The 21,985-nt window shown below is 37.5% G+C and overlaps 1 protein-coding gene across 3 annotated transcripts in view; it reads right to left on the bottom strand.

Moving 5' to 3' along the window:
* Window positions 1-14,527: 14,527 nt before the first annotated feature.
* Window positions 14,528-21,985, bottom strand: part of LOC141395138 (uncharacterized) — a 294,451-nt gene continuing 286,993 nt past the window's right edge. For all 3 annotated transcript variants that reach the window (XM_073970612.1, XM_073970611.1, XM_073970613.1), the window contains exons 6-9: window positions 19,954-20,037; window positions 19,590-19,691; window positions 15,857-16,762; window positions 14,528-15,794 (exon numbers count right to left, since the gene is read on the bottom strand). In XM_073970612.1, the coding sequence (XP_073826713.1) occupies window positions 14,827-15,794; window positions 15,857-16,762; window positions 19,590-19,691; window positions 19,954-20,037 (2,060 nt within the window). In that variant the 3' untranslated portion in view covers window positions 14,528-14,826. The remainder of the gene's footprint in view (window positions 15,795-15,856; window positions 16,763-19,589; window positions 19,692-19,953; window positions 20,038-21,985) is intronic.

Genomic DNA, 21,985 nt, shown 5'->3' with positions numbered 1-21,985 from the left:
GCCATCAACAAATAGGTTTGTCTGAATGTATGTAGTATTTTTATTTATTATTTTTTATTATTATGATCGTCGACGAAACCGCCGTCCATGTCGGATACGTTATGCAACATTGTGACCAAGTTTTTGTTGTTTTTTGGTATGTTTTCCCATATTATAGTTTACTTTTGTTTTTTTTTTTTGTCTGTGCTGCCTGTCTTGAGGCTTGCCTGCCGCCGTAATTAAGATTGAATTGATGCGAAGAAGGGTGTAATTAAATGAGGTGGATGCCTTGGGTTAATGTGTGGCACGACGATGACGATTGATATTTAATTACTGGTTGAATTTTTTATTTGTTATTGTTGTTTGTGGAGATTTTATATCACTAGTGGTTATCCCAAAATCACATGAAGGTAACGTTCACTGAAAATAGCGTTTAACCCCTTAAAGTCTTTTTCCTTTTAAAGTCTTATATGCACAGAAGACTTCTAGGGACAGAAGACCTTTTGTAGGTTTTCTATGTACCGAAGACTTTTGAACGTCTTCTACGGACAGAAGATCTTTTAGAGATTTCTAAGACAGAATACTCTTTTAGGATCTGGACAAAATACCTCTTATGGTCTTTTATGAATAGAAGACTTTTTAATGTATTATATGAACAGAAAGTCTTTTTAGATCTTCTATGGACATAGAACCTTTTAGGGCCTTTTCTGAACAGGAGCCTTTTTAACGTCTTCTATGGACAGAACACCTTTTTTAAGTCTTCTATGGACAGAAGCCCTCTTAAGGTCTTTTAAAGACGTTTGAAGGTATTCTATGGACAGAAGTCTTTTTAAGGTCTACCTTGGACAGAAGAGAAGGTCTTCTGTGGACAGAATTCCTTTTATGAACGGAAGATCTTATATGGAAGGAAGAGAAGACCTTCTATGGACAAAAGACCCTGTTCACGTAGCGAACAAGGTGATTTTCTAATAAAAATAGTGAATGTCTTGGTGAGGGTACCTCCCCCACAAAAGTTCGAAAATGTTCGGAAAACTTGTGCGCACGATAGCTCTTGAAGGGAGAAACCGATGTGGTCGATACTTTGCTTATCGTGAAATTTCTACCAGACTTAGATAAGGTTCCAATATGGACTCAATCGGTCCACTCCTTCGGGTACCTCCCACACAAAATTTCGGAAAAGTTCAGTTTAGGACCTGTTCTCGATTCGCTTTGATTTTTTGTTGTAACACCTTGCATTCGCTGCCTCAATTACGACAGTGAAAGTTTTTTAAGGGGCAAAAACATACTTCTTGAGAAAACAGCCCGAAAGTTGTAAAAAACCGCTATGGCACCATATGTAGTAGCTGGAGAGCTCGAAGCGAATACTGCTTTCGTTCACACCTGGATATTGTAATATTTCTTCGAATATTAGATGAAATTCAAATGTGGTTCTTATAGGTCTACTCATTCCGGTACCTCCCCCACAAAAGTTCGAAAATATTCGCTAAAATGGTACGAGCGATTTCTCATAGACCTAGCAATCGATTTGGTCCAAACTTTGGATCTCTTAATATTGTCGAAACTTAGTTTATGTTCAAATCCACACAAATGTTCAACATTTTTGTGTGGTTAAGGGTCTGTTCGAGGATCCTTTGGAAATTTTTACCGAAGGTTTTCCTAGTGGGCCTGTTTATGTGATAAAAAAGCCCTATTTATCGATATCCCCGCACATTTTTAAGCTTTAATCCTATCCATACTTTTGTCGGTTCATCGTCCAAAATTTTGGAAACCCCGCTAAATACACAAGTTGTTTTTTTTTTTTGGAAAAAGATATTTCAATCCACACAGGCTGAGGGTGTAACTATGTCGACTGATACTTTTTTACTTGTTTTATCTCTATCCGTATATACATTCGCTTCTCGTATGACCTTTTCCAACAGAATGTTAAATAGGCCAGACGATAGACTGTCAACTTGTCTGAAACCTCGTTTTGTTTCAAAAGGTTCGGAGAGTTTCTTTCCTATTTTAACAGCTGATCTTGTGTTAGCCAATGTCATCCTGCATAATCGAATAAGTTTTGTAGGGATTCCAAACTCAGACATGACTTGGGACACCTTTTTTCGAATTGGGCTGTCGAAGGCGGCCTTATAGTCGACGAACAGGTGGAATTTGTCGATCTGTCTTTCGTGGGTCTTCTACAGTATTTGGCGCAGTGTGAAGATTTGGTCAATTGTCGATTTACCCGGTCTAAAACCTGCATTGGTATGACCCGATTATTTTATTGAACGTGGGTTTTAGACGTTCACACAGTACGTTCGACAGCACTTTGTATGCGATTGGTAGAAGACTTATGGCTCTGTAGTTTGTACACACCGTCTTGTATCCTTTCTTGTGTGCGCTGCATATGAGGCTGGGGTGTCAATCGTTGGGTATGCTTAACTGATGCATTCACCCTTTTAGCATATTGCTACCGGTCTCGAACAGTTCGGCGGCAGCCCATCAGCTCCTGCCATTTTATTGTTTTTCAGCCGATTAATTGCTGTCATGACATCGCTTTGGCTAGGTGGTAGGCAATCAACTTCGTCGTTCGTTATTGGTTCTGGTGTATCTTCATCGCCGCCGATGTTTGATACTAAGAGCTTCATGAAATACTCTTTCCAGATCTTCAGTACACTATCTGTATCAGTTACCAGATTGCCTTCATGATCTTTGCAGGATAATGTGCCTGCACCATATCCTTCAGTCTGGTGTTTTTCACTCTGGTAACATTTTCGGACTTCATTCTGACTCCTGAACATTTCGAGTTTCTTACGCTCACGTTTTGCTAGATCTTTCTTTTTTCTTCTGAAAATACGCTTCCCCTCTCTCCTCTTCTCCCGATATTTTTCTTTCGCGCTTCGTGTTGCTAATGAATGCAGGCTTCCTCTGTATGCCGCGTTGTTTTCTTCAGTAGCCTTACGACACTCCTGATCGTACCATAGTTTTTTAGGTGGTGGTTTTTGGTACCCAAGCACAGATTTTGCGGAAGTTTGAAGTGAATGGGCTATTCTTTGCCACTGCGCTTCCTCATTGTCGTGCCAAGGAGTGCCTTCTTCCAGCATGTGGGTCAGTTGAGCGGAATAAGCTTGTGCTATCTGTTGTGTTTGCAGCTTCTCGACATCTAGCTTCCGTCCTGTGTTAGATGACACTTTTCCCGCAACATTAAGACGAGTGCGTACCTTTGCTGCTGAATGGTAGCACGGAAATGGTTCGAATCAATGATCGCTCCTCGAATCGATCGAACATCTAACACACTGGACGAGTGTCTTCCGTCAATCACAACATGATCAATCTGGTTTCTTGTTTTCCCATCTGATGATATCCACGCGGCCTTGTGTACGTCGAGATGTTGCAACCTGATACTGCTCACTACCATGTTTTGCCACTGCAAAATCGATCAGACTCATCCCGTTGTCGATGTTACTTTCCGACCGTGGGACCAAAGGTATTTTCGCATTAAAATCTCCTAGAACAATTTTAATGTCATGGCCAGGGCAGCGGCCATATGCTCTCTCTAGGCGCTCGTAGAATATATCCTTGGTCTGTTCATCTTTCTCTTTGGTCGGTGCATGGGCGCCTATAAGACTGATGTTAAATAAACTTTGCTTTTATACGGATTGTGGCAATTCTCTCATCAACCGGAGTGAAGCTGGAGACGAGATTTTAAAGCCTCCGATTGACAATAAATCCAACACCTAGCTAATGTTTCGTTTCATGGCAGCTATAATACAGTGCGTAATCGTTTGTCATTTTTACGTCTGCCCGGTTCCATCGCACTTCCTGGAAGGCGATATCAGCTTTGTACTTACCAAGTACATCCGCCAGTACGCAAACTGCACCTGCTCTGTAGAGAATCCTGGCATTCCAGGTGCAGATCATGGTAAAACGTTTGCGGGGATCACCAACTTTAGAGGGGTTTGTTTTTCTTCTTTTTCTTTGTTTTTTTTTTGCAGAGTAGGTGGTGTTTTGACGGGAGAGTTACTAGCCCAACGCCCTACCCAAGTTTTTAACGTTCTTATGAGGTCAGTGTCCACTTGAGATGAAAGAGGGCCAAGATAAATCCTGTGCTTTACCATGTTAAAGCCGGTTAGGACAGTTGATTGGTATCATTCATCCCCTATGTCACCCACGGAGATGTAATCTATGGTGCATACTAATAAGCATTTGCAGCGAGTTTGCTTGCCACACATAAGATAACAATTTCAGACTATTTGCAGCCAAAATTCTGGACTTCGCGTTCTGTCTCTAGGCTTGCCGCTAGTAATTCTTCCTTGGCAACACTAAATTTCTCAGCTTCAGACAGAGCATTCTTGGCTAGCTGCTGCAGAGTCTCGGCCTGCAAGCTTAATTGCATCTTTTTCTCGCTTTTTGCCTTGACATCAGCTTTTATCTTGCTCCGATCGTTATCCAATTCGCTCATGCACTCTTTTTCTCAACGCCCTGGAGTTTTTTGGTTTTCAATCAGGTCTTCTCTTCTATTAACTGACTAAATATAGTCCTTTCATAGCTAAGCTTACCACGTTCGACAATCTTGAAATCAGTATGAGTTCATTCAATCTATCCACTATCACTGCAATTTCGTCAATTTAGTGTTCATGACTCTAGCCGTTTAAGGCATTTTATGTACTAAAGGCCCCACCAATTTTTCCAAGGCCAGGGGATCTTTTAATGCCTTCTATGGAGAACTTACCTTTCCCAATTCCAAATGAAAACCTCTTTTCAATTGTCGGTTTTGCAATTTTTCTTAATTTATTCTCTAAAAATCATCATCATTCTCATCGTTAACTTACAAATTCATTCATAATTCTTCCTCTTTTTTATTAATTTAATAATAATATTAATAATTAAAAACTAAATATTGTAATCTTATGCAGCATACAACTTAAAGAAAATAATATTACTTAGACACAACTTTTTCAAATTTGTTTGTTTTAAAAACTAAAAAATAATGATTTTGAAAAATGTAAATGAAACGATATTTACTTCTCGCGTCGAGAATGGAAAGACTTGAATTGATTTAAATTAAATTAGTTTATGTGCGTATGGGCGTGGCAAATGACAAAAATAATTTTTATTTTTCTTTAATTATAAACGTTTTTTTATATTAAATGTAATTATGATAATTTTTTTTATATATAAATTAAAAAATAATAAATTATTATTAAAAAATAATTAAAACAAAATTATGACTTTAGGTTTTTTGTTGTTTTCAAAATAATAAAAAAGCTCAAGAAACTTATTACATTCAGTCTCTCTTCTATATAAGAAAATAATAATAAAAATAAAAAAATCATTTATTAAATAAAATTAAAAAAGACTACATTTAATATGAGGCGACACTTTAAATATAAAAAAATAATATAAATAAATTTAAATATATTTGATTATTTGCTAAAACAAAGTATTATGTGTAAAATTAAACAAATTGCAAATGAAATGATTTATTTTTCTGTTTGAGACTAAAATTGTTAAAAAGAAATAATTTTTTTTTGATTGAAAAAGTAGTTAGGTTTTTAATTGAGGACTTTAAAGGGCTTGGAGATTGTTTATGGAGAAAGCTTTGTATTTTTTTAGAAACTTTTCCAAAATCGAACATTAATTTGTCAGAAAATAAGTTTATTAGATTAAGGGCCTGTTTCACTATATCGAAAGAAAATGATTGCGAACTTAAACTTTGGTTTTCATTGCAATATTTAGTTTGTGTTTGCTTTAAAACAACTACAAAATTAAAATATCATGCACGAGTTTAGTTGTTTTTCTTTCGTTTTCATTTTCGCTCGACATAGTGAAACAGGCTGTAAATCTAATGCCAAATGTTGGATGTTTCAGTTTCATTATTTTTTTTTTCGAAATTAAATTTTATTTATATTTTTAATAATTATGTTTTTTTCTTTTTTCAGCAGATTTACAATAATTGTTCATGTGTGGTGGTTTTCACGTTATAACATTCTGATTTAAAACAAAACTCCAGACTTAAGCAATCTTAAAACAAAAGATTCGTATTTAAAGTTGGTTTAGAAATGTTAATTTGTTACCAAAAATTATATGAGGATCTGTAAAGTATCAAAACCGGTGAAGTAGCAGACAAAGGAATTTTTGTAACACGAATAAAGTAAGTTCTTATATCATTACTTTCGGTAATAAATATTGGATTCGTTTATTGCCCTGATCTTAAGATCTGTCGCACAGAAACATCTAGCATTAATCGGATGTGTGTATTCAGTATTTGTAATTTAAAAAGATTAAATAATTTGACCGTCTGCGGGACACCATTCAGCCATCAAAAATTTTTGTGGGTTCATTATGTACCTAAAATATTAAAATTTGTAACATAAAATGGACCATTTTCAGACATAGATCTGTCTTTTTTTTTCAAATTTCCTTCATAATCAATCATTCGTTTTCGTGCTAGAGAAAAACTTGCTTAACGTTTTTGTTTAACATACGAAACGCAACAGATTCTTCCCTTTCATTGTCCATATCTCAGGCAATTTTGTTTTGGTAGCTTTGGAATCGTATTTTAGCTACTTATACTTCAACATAAGTCAATAAAAACTTTTAAATTTTTGGTAATTTGCAATTGTGAGTAACATCCTAATCACATACTTCTGAACAGAGCTGAGGAATATTTTTTGCGGATATCTTTTTGGCACCAGCTTCTCGAAAAAGTCTACTGTTATCAACTCCGTTCTCAGGCCGAATTATCACCGCCCGCTTTAAACCCAAAGTTTACTATCGCTTAAGGCGATCGGGTACGTTCTGAGACACACTTCACCCCGCCTCCAGCATTCACCCCATTTACTCCTATTTTTGCGAATTTCCATAAAATACTCCAAAAAAAAGCGTAAATAGGGTGAAAAAAATGCTTGAGGCGTGAAGTGTGTCTCAGAACATACCCGTATGCCCCAACTGAGTGTGCATCCGAAGACGCGAAGGACCTCTTCTATAGCCAACTGAATGCAGTCAGTATATGACAAAATTCCTCGTGAAGATGTAATTTGCATCATGGGTGATGTAAATGCAAAGGATGGCGCGGACAATACGTCATTTAAACATTTTGTGAACTACCGTTCGTGGACTTTTGCAATGCACGAAGAATGGTTATTGGTGGGACCCTGTTTTTGAACATGAAGAGTATCACAAGATCACCTGGACATTGTATGATTGATATAATACTCCAAAACAAATTCATCATTATTCCATCAGCCGACGTATTCAGAAATGTTTGCTAGATGTAGGATGTGCTGATGTTGGCCAAAGCAGAGATTACTATTTGGTAATAACTAAACTGCTAGCATACAGAAAGATATACAGCTAAAACGTCGAATATATAATACGAACTACGTAAAATTCAGTTTTATTGACAATCTCCGGGAGGAAACTTCTAGAGAAAGGCTGACTTCCGAAACGTCTGTTGCTTTCTATTCGTGAATGAAACTAGGTTCTTAGATCGGGTTTCATACTAGAGTAATTTTATAAAATTGCAGATCTAAGTACCCCTAGTTTCATGCAAGAATACAAAGCAGCTGACGTTTCGGAATTCAGCCACAATGTACAATCAGCATCGACCGCTGCAGAAAAATGGAATGCAATCAGGGATATATTTATGAAATGCGCTTAGGATAAGGTCCCTTGACAAAAGGCAGACAAGGCAAGTGTTGATGACAAACGAACTACTCAAAAATGACTGGAATTAAAATCGAATATATATTGGGGTGAAAAAATAGGTCTGGTAACCTTAGGTCAATACGAATCGGAATATCGATCGCTCTATAAAATAGTTCAGTGAAAAGTTGGTGAATGAAGCAGAGAAGACATTGGTTTAGGTGTTTAGGATTACCATAGAATTGGTAAACCGTAATATACCCAATTAACAGTCCGTAATGGATGAAGCAGGAAATATTCTCAATACCGACGAAAAGCAACGTTCACCCTGAAGACAACAGAGTTTTAAATCTTTTGAACGCAGATATTAATCCTGATTAACATCAGCTAAATTTCGATTTCGATTTCCCCATCTACGATGTCAATGTAATAATACGGCCAACAACGTCAACCTTACGTCAAGTAGTAGAAAAACAGCTGGCATTGGTGTCATATTATTCAAAGCAGATGCCAATCTTCAGTGCTGAAATCCTTCTCACTATGACATGTGAAGTCTGGGACCAAGAGATCTTTCCCAAAGAATGGAAAGATAGTATATTTGTAAAAATTGCCAAGAATATAGACATAAGTATGCTCAACTGCATCAAAGATCACCTGTAGGATTCCATAAACTCTACTCAAGCCGGTTTTCGATTTATTGAGTTTGCTCAAAATGACGAATTAAATTCTCAGCAACATCTACTCTACATTGATTTTGAAAAGGCTATCGACAGCAACCGTTTGAATATGTCAAGACTGCATATGAGGGGAACTAAAAAGTGTCTGGCATAGACGACATTGAATTTTTTTTTTTTTTTGAAAGTTCGACAAGTTCGTACAAAGGACAGTTTGACTTTGAAAAAAAAATGGATAATTTTTCACAAATTTCGACGTAGATAATCACGGCAAGAGTGCATCGATCAAATTAAATATTTGTATGTCGATAAAGGATCATCCTATAGCATTATGAAAAACTGGTTTAATGAATTCAATTGTGGCCGACACACGTCCCGAAAAAACAAAGTTCGTGAGGGTCGTCCAAAAACGTTCGTTGTGCCAGAAAAAAATTAAGCCGTGCGTGAACGAATAATGCAACATTGTTATGTAATGTACCGTGAGATAGAGGCATCCTTGGACATTTATTCCATTAACTAATATTTTATAATGCATGAATACTTGGAGCCAAAAATGGGGTTTTTCTCGTCGGATCCCGTGTTGATCGGTGCAAGAAATTTCGCAAGAAATACGATCACTGTGCTTCAAAAGACATTTATAAGATGGATCCAGGTGACGAATCATGGAACTATGCATATGAGCCCGAAAAATCGCAGCAATCGCCAGAAGATGCTGTAAAAACGTTTAAAATCCATGTTTTGGAGGTGTCTCGATCAAGCCACTGTAAACAACCCCACAGATGGTCGTATGTCAAACTGTCCTGAGTACGTTTAGGCTAAAAACCGTCAAACTTTCAAAAAAAAAAAAAAAATATAATGGCGTATAACAACTCTGCGTATTGCCTAGGCCAGTAACTTTTTAGTTTCCCTCGTACCTTCGCCTATTTTATTCATGCTCGTTATCGAGTGAGGATGTACTATCGATAACTCCTTTTCAACAAAACGGTATACCATGGCGATGACACCTTTTTAAGTTTCTTGGCCTATGCAGATGACATTTGCCTATTGTCAAACAAAACCAACAATAAAACATAAATTCAGCAAAATCCAAATATAAGGACTAACACCGAACAACTTCCACACGAAGATGGCCAAAGCTATACCTAAATAGACCAATTCTGTTACATATCTTGGAAGGATGGTGGATCCAGATGATTGCACCAAAGCTAATATAGAGCAATGTCGTTCGTTGGTATTGTTGAGGTTACGAAGTTTTTCGGCAAATCACACACACACGACCCGAACGCAAAGAAAGAGCGTGCATGAAAGAGCAAATGTTTTGATTTGTTTTTGTTTTGTAGCTAGCGTGCATACAAACTTACTAACACAATGTCATAAAAGTCCAATGTTTTTAATACATTCACATTTTTGTCTTCGCTCTTCTTGGTCGGCCCTGATATAGAGGACAACATTACTAGACGGCGTTACGAAATGATTTTATTGCATTCATTAATCATTGTCTATGCAGATGACATTTGCTTATTGTCAAACAAAACAAACAGTAAAACATAAATTTAGCCAAATACGAATATAAGGACTAACACCGAACAACATCCACACGTAGATGGCCAAACCTATGCCTAAATAGACCAATTCTGTTACATATCTTGGAAGGTTGGTGGATCCAGATGATGACACCAAAGTTAATGTAGAGGCCAACATTACTAGACGGCTTTACGAACCGATTTCATTAATACATTCATTAATCATTGTCTCCGTCGAATTTGATGTATATATGTATGTAATAAGGTATTCAAAGCTCCTTGATCGACCTAAACTGATGGATGTGGGCCCTGAAATTCGAAAGCGTAAACTACAATGAATTGATCCTGTTCTTCGACGCGATCACAATAATATCACACGAGTTGCCGTTCAGTTAAGAAAGAACAAGGATTGGAAAACAAAAAAAAAAAAACTTGGAGATGTTCCACTGAAGCCAGCTGCACAGCTCTCTGGCAACCTTTCCAAAAACGAACTATTTATTGGCCTCTAGTTGCACAAGAGAGTATCTAATGACGAATTGCTTTGTGTCCTCTAAAATCTTATTTCCACTTCAATATCATTCCACAATGCGCTTGGCATTAAAGAATAACCAGCTTAAGTTTTTTTGGGTGGTGAAAAATGTTCCACAAAAAATCACATCTCAAGACGTTGTCATTTACGAAAGACTGCATTTAGAAACCACAATTTAACATAGTGATTAGAGTTGTGTAGTTCCGTAACGAACTAGTTCGAAGGAACTATTCCGGACAAGGAACTATTGGAACTATATCCGGCTTTTGCAATTATATAGTTCCTTTAGTTCATATAGTTCCAGTCGAGCACATACTTTCTTTCAATTGTATAGTTCATTTCCTTCCATTAATTCCACACTCACTTCGATCTTTCTAGTTTGGTTTGATCATCATTCAGATGCGGTCACATTTTAAAATAAACGTAAAACACATCATCGTTACATCGCTGCAATTTAGTTATTTTTATGTCAATTCTTCCACCATAAGATGAAAACAAAACTACTTCACTCTCTGATCTATTTGGAAAGAAGGAAATAAAAACAACGACGGAAGAGAAAGATTCATTGAACTATATATCGGTATTGGAACTATTTGGAACGAGGGAAACAGAAAGAAAATATTCATGGAACTATATCGCTCTCGGAACTATATTACGGAACTAGTTCCTTTTGGGAAAAGGAACTAGAAAAATCGATCCGCTCCAGGAACTATATTGCCCAACTCTAATAGTGATGGAAGATAAATGGTTACGTTCCCCTTAAAGAAGTCACATTTAAATGTATGTCCGACTTCCGAATCGTCAGATGCTTTGTAGTTTTTATACTTCGTCAAAATATTTCAGTTGCACACTTCTGCTTTGTTCCTCGAAAATGCAACTAAATGCATCAGAAATAAAAGTGATACATGTTTGCTTTTTACCTATTTTACAAATTCGCAATTGTGACGTTTTTAATACCTAGCTTCTCATTTGTTAAGTACCCGCTTGCAATGAAAATTCCAATTGTTGCAATTTAATTAGTCCAGAACTAGTTCTAAGCCGTACTAGTACAAAATTGACCCCAAGTAGTGCGAAGGGAACTAATTGAAATCTTTTTAACTCTCAAATAAAAACCACCACTTTTCTAAACAACAACAAAATTCCACCTGATATGTGACTCTAAACCTGGAACTAGTATAATACCCTAGACAGACGGCAGCGTTAATTTGCATTAACTGCCTTAATTCAAATTAATTCGTGCATTATCCACATTCTTAATGCACATAATCAAAGGAAATTTAAACTGAATTTCGCAATTTCAATATGGCAATGCTGTTGAAAATCAATTGTCTTGTGTCAAATTTCCATGTTTAAGAAAATAAAAAAGGAAAGCAAATCAGCAATTTTCGCGTTTCTTCAAAATAAGTAGTGGTCTTTCGCGAGTAGAATAGCAGCTAATCGTTTTTAACGCCTTCTAATAAATCTCTTTTTAAAATTTTTATTTTCACAAAAAATGTCATTACCCACCATACCAATTCTATCGAAAATTATATCTTCTTCAAATGTTTTTTAAAGTTTTGCAATATTTTTATAATATTAAAAAGACTCAAAAATATCGCGAATAAATTAAATTTATTTTTTTCATCATCGCACGGTGGTCGAAGGCACTGATCTAGCGGCGCGAAATTAATAACTTGCAAACGAATTGAGATACGTCACTGAAATTTTGCACAAACTCAGCTTGTACCTGTGGGTAATATTGGGCCAAATATGAATAATATCGGCCAATGTTTTGGTATAGCCCCCATATAACGGTACCTTCCGATTTTCGTATTTTGAGGATTTAAGCCACAACTTCGTAGCAAATTAGCTGTATTTTGGTACTTAGGGTTCCTAGTCGTCACAAAATATTTCCACCAAAAATTATGGACATAGGTGCACGTTTTGATATAGCCGCCATGTAACCGTACCTCCCAGTTTAAGGTATTTTGAATATCATGACCTCATTTTTAAACCAACTTGGCTGTAATTTTGCATTCCGTGTTCTCACTGCGTATAAAATCTTCTTACAAAACATTTTCAATACGGATTTATGTTTCGATGTAGCCCCTTTTATGGTACCCCCGATTCGTTAAATTTTTACTTGTTATCCCATATTTAATAACATATTTAGCTATAATATGTTATTTTAGTGTCTCCGGGGGTAGAACTCCTCCTTGCAAACAGTTCTCAAGATAGGTCCATATTTTGATTTAGCTCCCACACAAATGCACAGCTAAATTTGTATGAATTTCATGCAAAATCCCTTATTTTAAAAGTGCAGTCATCAAAAGATTTGCAAATATTTGCAGCCCTAATGTGGTTATTCCGTATCCAGGGAATCCAATTTCATTCCCCAAATAATAATCGAACCTAAGTTCGGCCGAGTTTACAAGATGCACTCTATGGAACAAGCGCGTACAACCCGTAAAAACACTAAAAAACCGTATTTTTTGAAAATTTATTGCTATGTAACTAAGTACCCGCAGACCCCAAACTAATTTTTATAATTTAAATCACACCCTCTGCTAATAATTAAAAATAAATCTTGTCCAGTTTCATTACGAATTTATTTAACATTCAAACAAATATGAAGTTAATTTTTTTGCACCAATTTTTTTAAAATCTGGTGCAACAAAAACTCTTGTATTTGATAGTGAATAACTGAGTGAATATTTACAACAACAAAAATGAAAAAGCAAAATCTTTGTCTGCAAAGTGTCTGTACTCGATACAATAGAAAATATTTCGCAATTTTATAGTTCGATTTTTTGACTTTCGCGCCGCTAGATCAGTGGTTTCGACCAGTGTGCATCGTGGTGAAAAGGTCAATGGTAGAAAGTGTATTTGTTTCGCATATTTTGGCGAACTTTTGTAAAGCTTTATGAAATGGTCTGCTGGGTACAAACAAACAACACAAACATCTGTTTCATAAATGCAGAAACTATCGTCTGTCAGGATGAAAATTTAATTCAAATTAGGAAATTTTTAATGCAAATTAACTCTGCCGTCTGTCTAGGGTATAATACCACCTACGGGTTTCAATTGGTTACCTCCTATAACGTCCCCATGTTAAAGTTTACACTTGATTGCACAGTGAGGGTAGTAGAATTAGTAGCTGTAACCCAGAGAATTGACGAGAGAATTGACGAGCTAGGGGGTATTGCGGCGACATGAAATAAAATACTTAAGACATTTTCGGACATTTGCAAAGCATCTGACGATACGGAAGTCAGCTTATATAATATTCCACTGAAGTCATTTCTTTCTCAAGACGATGTCATTTGAAACCACCACCGAGATAGTGATGGAAGACACATGCCAGAAATTGATTTGGAGCAAAAAGCGATCCGAAAACGATTGTAGGTATGATGTATGTGCTTTTTCGATATCATAAAGGAAATTGAAAACGGTTCCATTTTAACCTTTGTTCTGTGAAAAGTTCAATTTCGATAAGGTTGAACTACAATGTCGTCAAAATTAAAAAATCGTCTCTTTTGTTTACGATCTGATCCATAATTATGTTGAGTCCGCGGATTTGCTCACTTCAGTTTCCATATTTTGTATCACCAACAAGCGTACAAGATGTAAATATTTTTAAGTTAGCCTTACAGCCTAAAAGAGAATTAATTCGCAGCTTTTTAGGTTTGAATACTGCAAACAAAGCACTTCCAAGAGAACCAAAAGTTATTGTAGGTTTGTTTCTCTCTCTTATTTCTCTCATTTGTTTCGCTTAAAAGCTCATTGTATGTTCTGTTTCTCTCTCTCGTTTCTATATAAACCCTCTCATTTGTTACGCTTAAAAGCTCTCAAATAAATTCCACCCCATAACCCCAAAAGTCCTCATTATTTGTTGGAAAAGTTGTAAACTATTAACGGTATTTATTGCATATTAGGAGCCCAGCTGTTTTATTGTTTCTACTACAAACAAATATTTAACTTTTACTTGGATTTTATTTTATCTCTTCCCTCATTTTTTTTTAAATTAGTGATAAGAATGTTTTTTTTTTTTCTTAACACTCTCTGGCTAATTACCTATTTGTTGGGAAGAGCTTTTGTTGTCATGGATTTCTCTCTTATACTATGTTAAAACTGTTATAATTAACTGTTACTAGTTTAATATTAAACGTTATTTAGGAGCTTTGATGTTTATACGTTTCTCTTTCAATCTTTCCTTCTTCTTTTCTCGTTATATGTATCTTTGAATAGAATTAAAACTTTTTTTATAAAATGCAGTCTCTATGATGAAATGAAAATGATAAAATGAATTAAATAAAATTAAAATATGTATGATTGTTAATTGTATTAAAATTAATTTGTTTGTTTTTACTACACACACAGAGAATTTGTTGTTTTCGTTTCGATTCTCACAAAAAAATTAAAATCTCTCTTCCGTTCATTATTTACATTCTTCTCTTTGTTCAAAAAAATACTTCTTTTCTCCTACTCTTCTGTTGGTTTTCTCTCCTCTCACGCTCTCTCAAACTAGTTCTTCATGTAGTGCCTTATCCTGATGCACCTTAACAGATAAAATGTTACCCTTGGGGGATTTTTCAGCATCGGCCGTTGCATCTGATGTTGGATCGTCTAGCTTTAAACTTTCAGCATCTTCTTTGGGATCATCTTGGGGTCCATTGCCCGAGGAATCGGTGAGTTCATCAATATCCCCACTGGAAGCCGCCTTGTATGGTTTTGGTGTAGTTGGCTCTCTTTCCTTAAGCTTTAGTTCAGTTTTTAGTTCTCCATCGCCTGAACCGGAACCAAATTCACCTGATACCAAAGACTCTTCTAGGGGTTTTAAATTTTCCATAGATTCCAATGAAGAATCTTCAGTGTTTTTCTTTTCCTTCTCTTGGAAATCAGTGGAATTTGTAATGTGTGTCTCTTCCGATGACGAATCTTCAGCCGAATACATAATCTCTATGACTTCAGGACTCTTTTTCATGGATCTTTCCATTTCCATGGTATCTAGAGGTTTGGCATTTAAATCCATGCCACCACTTCCCTCTGTGGAGGAGGCCATAATCACCGACATATCTTCAACGATCATATCCATGCCATTACCGCTGCCACTACCACTGCCAAAACTGGCATCATCCAAATGTTTGCTATTCTTGGCCATTGTGTCATGATGTAGTTCATGATGCAGCATTAAGTGATGACCATGACCAATATGGCCACCTCCTATGCTGCGGGGTTCCTCACCAATGTCATCGTTATCGGACAATTGATAGTTATTATCACCGCGTATGCTAAAGTCATCTGCCGGCAATGAGGGATATGCAGGATTGATTTCCAAGGGAATTTCCGGTTCCTCGTCATCCAAGTGTTGATGCACATGTTCATGTTTGCTCAACTCAGGACCTTCTGTGGTAGCAGGAGCTTGAGGTTTGGGCTCAACAGGGGCGGCATCTACAGCAATCGGGGCCACATCTTCAAAGGGGGAACCTAAATAAAAGAAAAAGAATTGAAATTAAAAATGTAACCTAATTTACTTTTCTCCCACTTACCCTCAGTACTGGAGGTTCCCTTCAAGGCCAAATAGTTCTCAGAGGTTGAGGTCAAACGTGGGCCATCGGTTGTCAAAATAATATGATAGATGTTATCACTACCCGCAGTATCAGCATCCAGCTCTGCCGATGATTGATGCAATGCCTGGTGCCCTGATGTCGTGGGATTCGATTGGCTGCCATAAATCAATTCCGCATTAGAATATTCACCACTGGCCAAGACGCCATCACCATATACCGCCTGTCCACCAGCAGCTGGTGCTATACTTTCTGTGGTAATAAAATATTCCCTTTTGATGTTAACTTTGCTAGGATCTTCTGGTAGGCCTTGGGTACTGAATACCGATAGAGCTGGTACAGGATCTTCAACTTCACCACTATTTTCCATGGCTAATTGTGGTTGAACCGTTGACGTCAAGCCATTAGCCAGCACTGTGGTGGTGGGGTGTACCGATTGTGGATATGCCACTGAAGCAGTTAACTTTAATGTGTCTCCACTATTAATGCCCAATTTTGTGCCGGTATTGCCATTCACCACATTGTGGTTTGTGTCTACAATTGTGGATTGTATGCCTGGTTGAGTGGATTCGCTAAGCTTTCCATTTATAGCATCTGCTTGTATTGGTGTATTTTCTGTGACTGCTGGCATTGCCGTTGTTGAAACTATTGCTGGTAAAGTGGGCATTGTTGTTGTTGTGGTGGTAGTGGTCGTGGTGGATGTTGTTGTGGGTTTTAACATTTGTGGCACCGGTATAACTTTGTTGTCATCTGTTATGCGTATCTCTGTGGGTTTGGTGATCTCTTTTATTGTGATTTTTGGTTTATTATCATCGGCAATTGGTGGTAGTTCAGGTTTAGCAGTTGTTGATGTTGTCGTGGTTAGGGTTTTGTTCACCGATGAAGCAACTGTAATGGAAGGTAAAATGGAGGTTAATTGGTTATAAGGTCTTTATAAGCAAGGTACGAGTATATTCGAATCGAAATATTTAGCGGCTCCTAAGAGATTTGGAAGATGAGAAATAAAGATGGATATTCAGTGGATTTTTTCTGAAAGGCAAAAGTTCAACTAAACCTTTCAACACGATTCCAGAAATGGCCTTAAAACTAGATTAAAACACAAAAGTGTTGAACTTTTGAGGAGGAAGTAACTGAAGTAATTTAACTAGGTACTTCTTCTTGAAACTGGGAGCCATTTCCTGCGAATCCGGACCATTGTCAGGAAGCATGGACTTACCCACAAACAAATATATCGTGGTAATCAAAATCACAAGGATAACCTTAGATGAAATTTTCAAAACAATCGACGAAAAGTCCTTAAACAGCACTTAAGCGAAGATGTTTAACTTTTGTGAGAGAGGTACCGGGAAATCGGAGTTGATTTACGTGGGTACCTGCCAGATGGCCTTACCCCACGGCGCTCTCAACACCTTGGTTTAGTGCGGAGCACTATTTAAAACTCCTTTCTTTTTATGGCATAGACAGTCTGTAGAGAATGCTACCCCATTCGAGTTCTTCGAGCCGGTACCCGTGGTCCCAGAATTAAGTCTCTGGTACGACCTCGTAACAATGAAGACTACTACCAGTTGGTCATCAAGTGGAACCGGAAATGGTGGCCAAGGGGAGGTACCGGGAATAGTTTTTCGAACTAGGCATATGTTTGAGAGAAATATTACATACATATGTTCCCACAAGACTTCTCTCATATCAATGAGTACACACCGATTCATATTGGCTCAATGATGTGGGACCTACTTTTTATCGCCGAGTAAAGTCTTGTTTCACGATAGCACTTGTAGCACTTGCCACCGCCGAAGATTATGATTTTCTGGTCAGGGATTGAAGCGCAGAGCTTCTGAGTGCAAGGTGGACGTGCTCTTACCCCTGCACCACGGTGGCTCTCTGAGAGAAATATTACTATGTGCAAAGTTTGGATAAATGTCATTAACTCCTTTTGATTGTAATCGTATCCATCAGATATTTGGTCACCGCAGGATTTTTGGACCACGTTATATAGCTATAAAAAAGAGCACAATGTGTGCCTTCTGTGGAAATTTTTAGAGCTACTAGACTTAGGTGAGTAAGTTTGGCAGGGCAGTTGGAAAGGCGCAGTGTATTGTGGCGAATGCTGGGCAGACATCTTGAACGGTGTCAATAACCACCATCCCCAACGCAGTTGATTCTGGTTTTTACTCAGCTTCTTCTGGTTAAGACCTCCTCCTAGTTTTGTGCTGCTTACGGAACCTATACTGATGATCGACAACTTTTTATGACGCTGGGAAGGAGTGAAGCCTCACAAGTCCTTACTTATTCCGGCTGCAATCTTTCAGATGATCTAGCCACTTATTCCGCTTGTCCTCACCAACCAACCTGTTAACTTAAAGTGTTAGCCTTATTGTGGAGTCACTGAGGTGGACTCCACGAAGCTCATTACGCTCCTTTGCTAGTTCCGCCGTCACTACTGGAAAATTTGGTCTTACTTGGGATATTCGACCATGATGTCACGGAACATTATTTGATGATATCCCGGAACACCCTTTCTGAACATCAGGGTTGGGTAGTTCTCTGAAGCGGTGATTGGTGGACTCTCTGAAACTAGTGCAATTAGCTTAGCGGTCTGCTGATTATAGTGAGATTGTCTGAACCAAGAGAAAATATGGGTTGTAAGGTGACGTCATTTGTGAGACCAGGTAACACGATGGTTATGTGTGACGAACTTTGGCACTCTGCGCTAATTCTGGTAGGAACGTCTTCATACCCCTCTGACAATTATCTAGGACGGAATGTGATAACTCATGATTAGCACTGAAGTCCCCTAAAATCTGTCAGTTATGATCTTTCAAAAACGGGCCAATGTTGGGCCTATAACCTGGAGCACAGCTCTTTATGGGCTAGATATATACTTTAGGCAACTCTTCCTCGGCAGTTACACACTGCCATACATTCTATGTAAGGATCATTAGAGCCAGGTTCAAGCGAGATAGGCCAGTACAGAATGGTGCAAGCGGAGAGCTCATCCCTCATTACCACTTCTGGTCCCATACTTCCTCAGTACGTTGTAAGCTGCCTTTGTTGTTGAGCTTGGTTTCCTGCATTGCCGCGACCATGATATTCTTCGACTCATAAAGTACATTTTTCCTCGATCTTATCTAAGAGTAAATTGCAATTAAATTCAAAAAAGAAGAATTGTCAGGTATTGGAAGAGCAACGACTAGTGTTAGGAGCTAGGCGTGTGCGATTACTCTTGGTGGTGCTGTGTATTCTGATGACGATGACTCATTGAGGCTGTGTTCTTGCAGAATGCAGCGTGTACAAGTCCTGAGAAACTCATGAGATGCACCCATTCCCGACATTTGCATCTCGCCGAAGTTTTCGACGGTATAATTATTTTATGGGGCTTGTTTTTTTGTAGTCATAAGCTGAGGGTATTTAGCAGTGGGCAAAACCGATACATCGAATAGAATAATTTAAATCAACCATTTTATTATAAACATTTCCTTAATCGATGAACTCTAAATCTATTTTCTTTGCCTTCCCAATACAATTTCCAACAATTTCTATGTCCTTGACCACAAGGAAACAAAAACTTTCCGATAAACTTGAAAACCGCACATTAAATATCCTGCTTTGTTTGTCTGACTCTTTTTGTTATTTAAACGAAACGTCTTTATAAAAAAACCAACAACAATAATACACAAACACAAAAAACTTTCCAATATAAATAAAATTAACTTACCCGGACAATTATCATATTCTGGACAACAGACACCTGGTATATATTTGGGTGTACAATCATCACGATGGAAGCAGGTGACAGAACTGCATAAAATTTCACCACCTACACGTCGCCAAAGAAAGGAGAAGACCAAACGCAACGCATCAGGAGCAGTTGCAGAAATGGAGAAGACAAAAAGTTTAGAATATTTTCAAAAACAAATTGCATTAATTCTAGAATAAATATGTGTATGGTGCAGGACAAAGACAACAGCAACAACAACATTTGCAATAAAAGTTAAAATTGTTGGCCATATGCAATTTTCCTTGCCATCATTATTGCTGTTGTTGTTGTCTTCTTGGGTCTTGAAACTTTCACACTTTACCTTGACAGTAGCAAACAGTACAGGGTGTCTCCGGATCTACTAACTTATCACCATTTAAATAAGTTTTACCATCCTTTTGGCAATCTATAAGAGGTGTCCGTCCATTAGAGAGAGAGCAGCAAACAATAGCATTTTTATTTGCAAAGGTGTTGTTTCAAGTTTGGCGCCAACCAACAGTAGCAGCAACAGCAGCATCATGGCATCAGCATTGAATTGGGTGTGAGCAAGGAAGAAGAACAAGCAGAAAGAAGAAAATTGTTAGCATATTTTATAAAATACTCTTAAAATATTTTGCAGTAGAACAGTACTCAGACACACCTTACATAAATACCTACCTACTCGTGTAGTGTTATCGTGATGCAGCTGCAGTATGAAAGGAAAATTGTAGGCAGGTCTTCTATGGATAGAAGTCCTATAGAAGGAACATAAGATCCATAAAAGGTCTTCTGTGCACACAAGGCCTTTAAGAGGTTTTTTACGAACGGAAGACCTATGGACAGAAGTATGCAGTTTTAAGGGACAGAGGACCTATAGAAGGTTTCCCATTGACAGAAGACCTATAGAAGGTCTTTTTAGAGACAGAAGGCCTGTAGGCCTATTCTGTAACTTTCCAACAACTTTACTCATTGTTATCGATAAAAGTTACAGACTTCCTATACTGAAGAAGGTTTTTTTTAGAGACAGAAGACCTTTAGAAAATCTTCTATGGGCAGAAGATCTTCTAGGGACAGAAGTCCTGCCTGAGGTTTTTTAGGTTTTCTGTCCATACTAAGGATAGGTAATCGATTTTTCGACTTTTCAATTTTGGTCTAGAATTAAAAATGCGATTTTTCGGTCTGGCGATTATTTCACTTGTCATAAAACTCGACTTTCGACTTTCTCATAACCGCAGAAAATCGATTATGATCGACTATTCGTCGATTTGGGAGTTTTCTTTTGAAAATGTAAAACCGCCAAAACTGTAAAACCGCCAAGTCAGCCATCAATGGGCAAACTCGAAAATCGTTCACAAGATAATCGATTATGCGATTTCCCTCCAGCCAAAAGTCGACCACGATTTTTAGACTTTTAACTGTAAAAAGTCGACTAATCGATTAATCGAAAGTCGACTTACCTATCCCTAGTCCATACAAGTCCCATAGACGACCTTCTCTAGATCTTCTGTGGACAGAAAAAGTATAGATGGTCTGCTATGGATGGAAGACCTGTAGAAGGATTTCTTGGGAGAGAAAACCTGTATGAGGTTTTTAGAGACAGAAGGTCTATAGAAGGTTTTCTATGGACTAAAGAACTTTAGAAGGATTTCTAGGGACAGAAGACCTGTATGAGGTGTTTTAGGGACAGAAAACCTATAGAATGTATTCTAGGGACAGAGAGCATGTATGAGGAGTTTTAGGGACGGAAGACCTATAGAAGGTCTCATATGGACAGAAAACCTACATAAGGTATTCTAGGGACAGAACAACTTTATGAAGTTTTTAGAGACAGAACACCTATAAAAGGTCTTCTGTGGACAGAAAACCTGTATAAGGTCTGCTATGGATAGAAGACATGTATAAGGTTTTCTAGGGATAGAAAACATGAATGAGGTTTTTAAGGAACACATTGAACGTCTTCTATGTACAGAAGGCCGACATAAGGTCTTCTGTGGCCAGAAGGTTTTTTTTACGGACAGAAGACCTGTTGCGGTGCTTCAGGGATAGAGACCAGTTGAAGATCTTCTAGGAACAAAAAAACCTGTATGAGGTTGTTTAGGGACAATAGACCTGTATGAGGTCTTCTATACGACTTCTAGGGACAAAAGACCGATACAAGGTCTTTTAGGAACATGAATGTATTCTCTGGACAGAAGACCTGTATAAGGTCTTCCATGGACAGAAGTCCTATAGAAGGTCTTCTATGACCAGAAGACCAAATGCTTTCTAAGAACAGAAGACCTATAGAAGGACTTCCATGGATAGAAGATCTATAGAAGGTCTTCTATGACTAGAAGACCTATATAAAGTGTGCTATGACCAGAAGACCTATAAAA

Source organism: Musca autumnalis, unplaced genomic scaffold, assembly GCF_047663935.1.
Source record: "Musca autumnalis isolate F117 unplaced genomic scaffold, ASM4766393v1 scaffold_2, whole genome shotgun sequence".
Lineage (NCBI taxonomy): Eukaryota > Metazoa > Arthropoda > Insecta > Diptera > Muscidae > Musca > Musca autumnalis.
The sequence above is the reverse complement of the archived record's forward strand: the minus strand, read 5'-3'. Positions and strand labels throughout refer to the sequence as shown.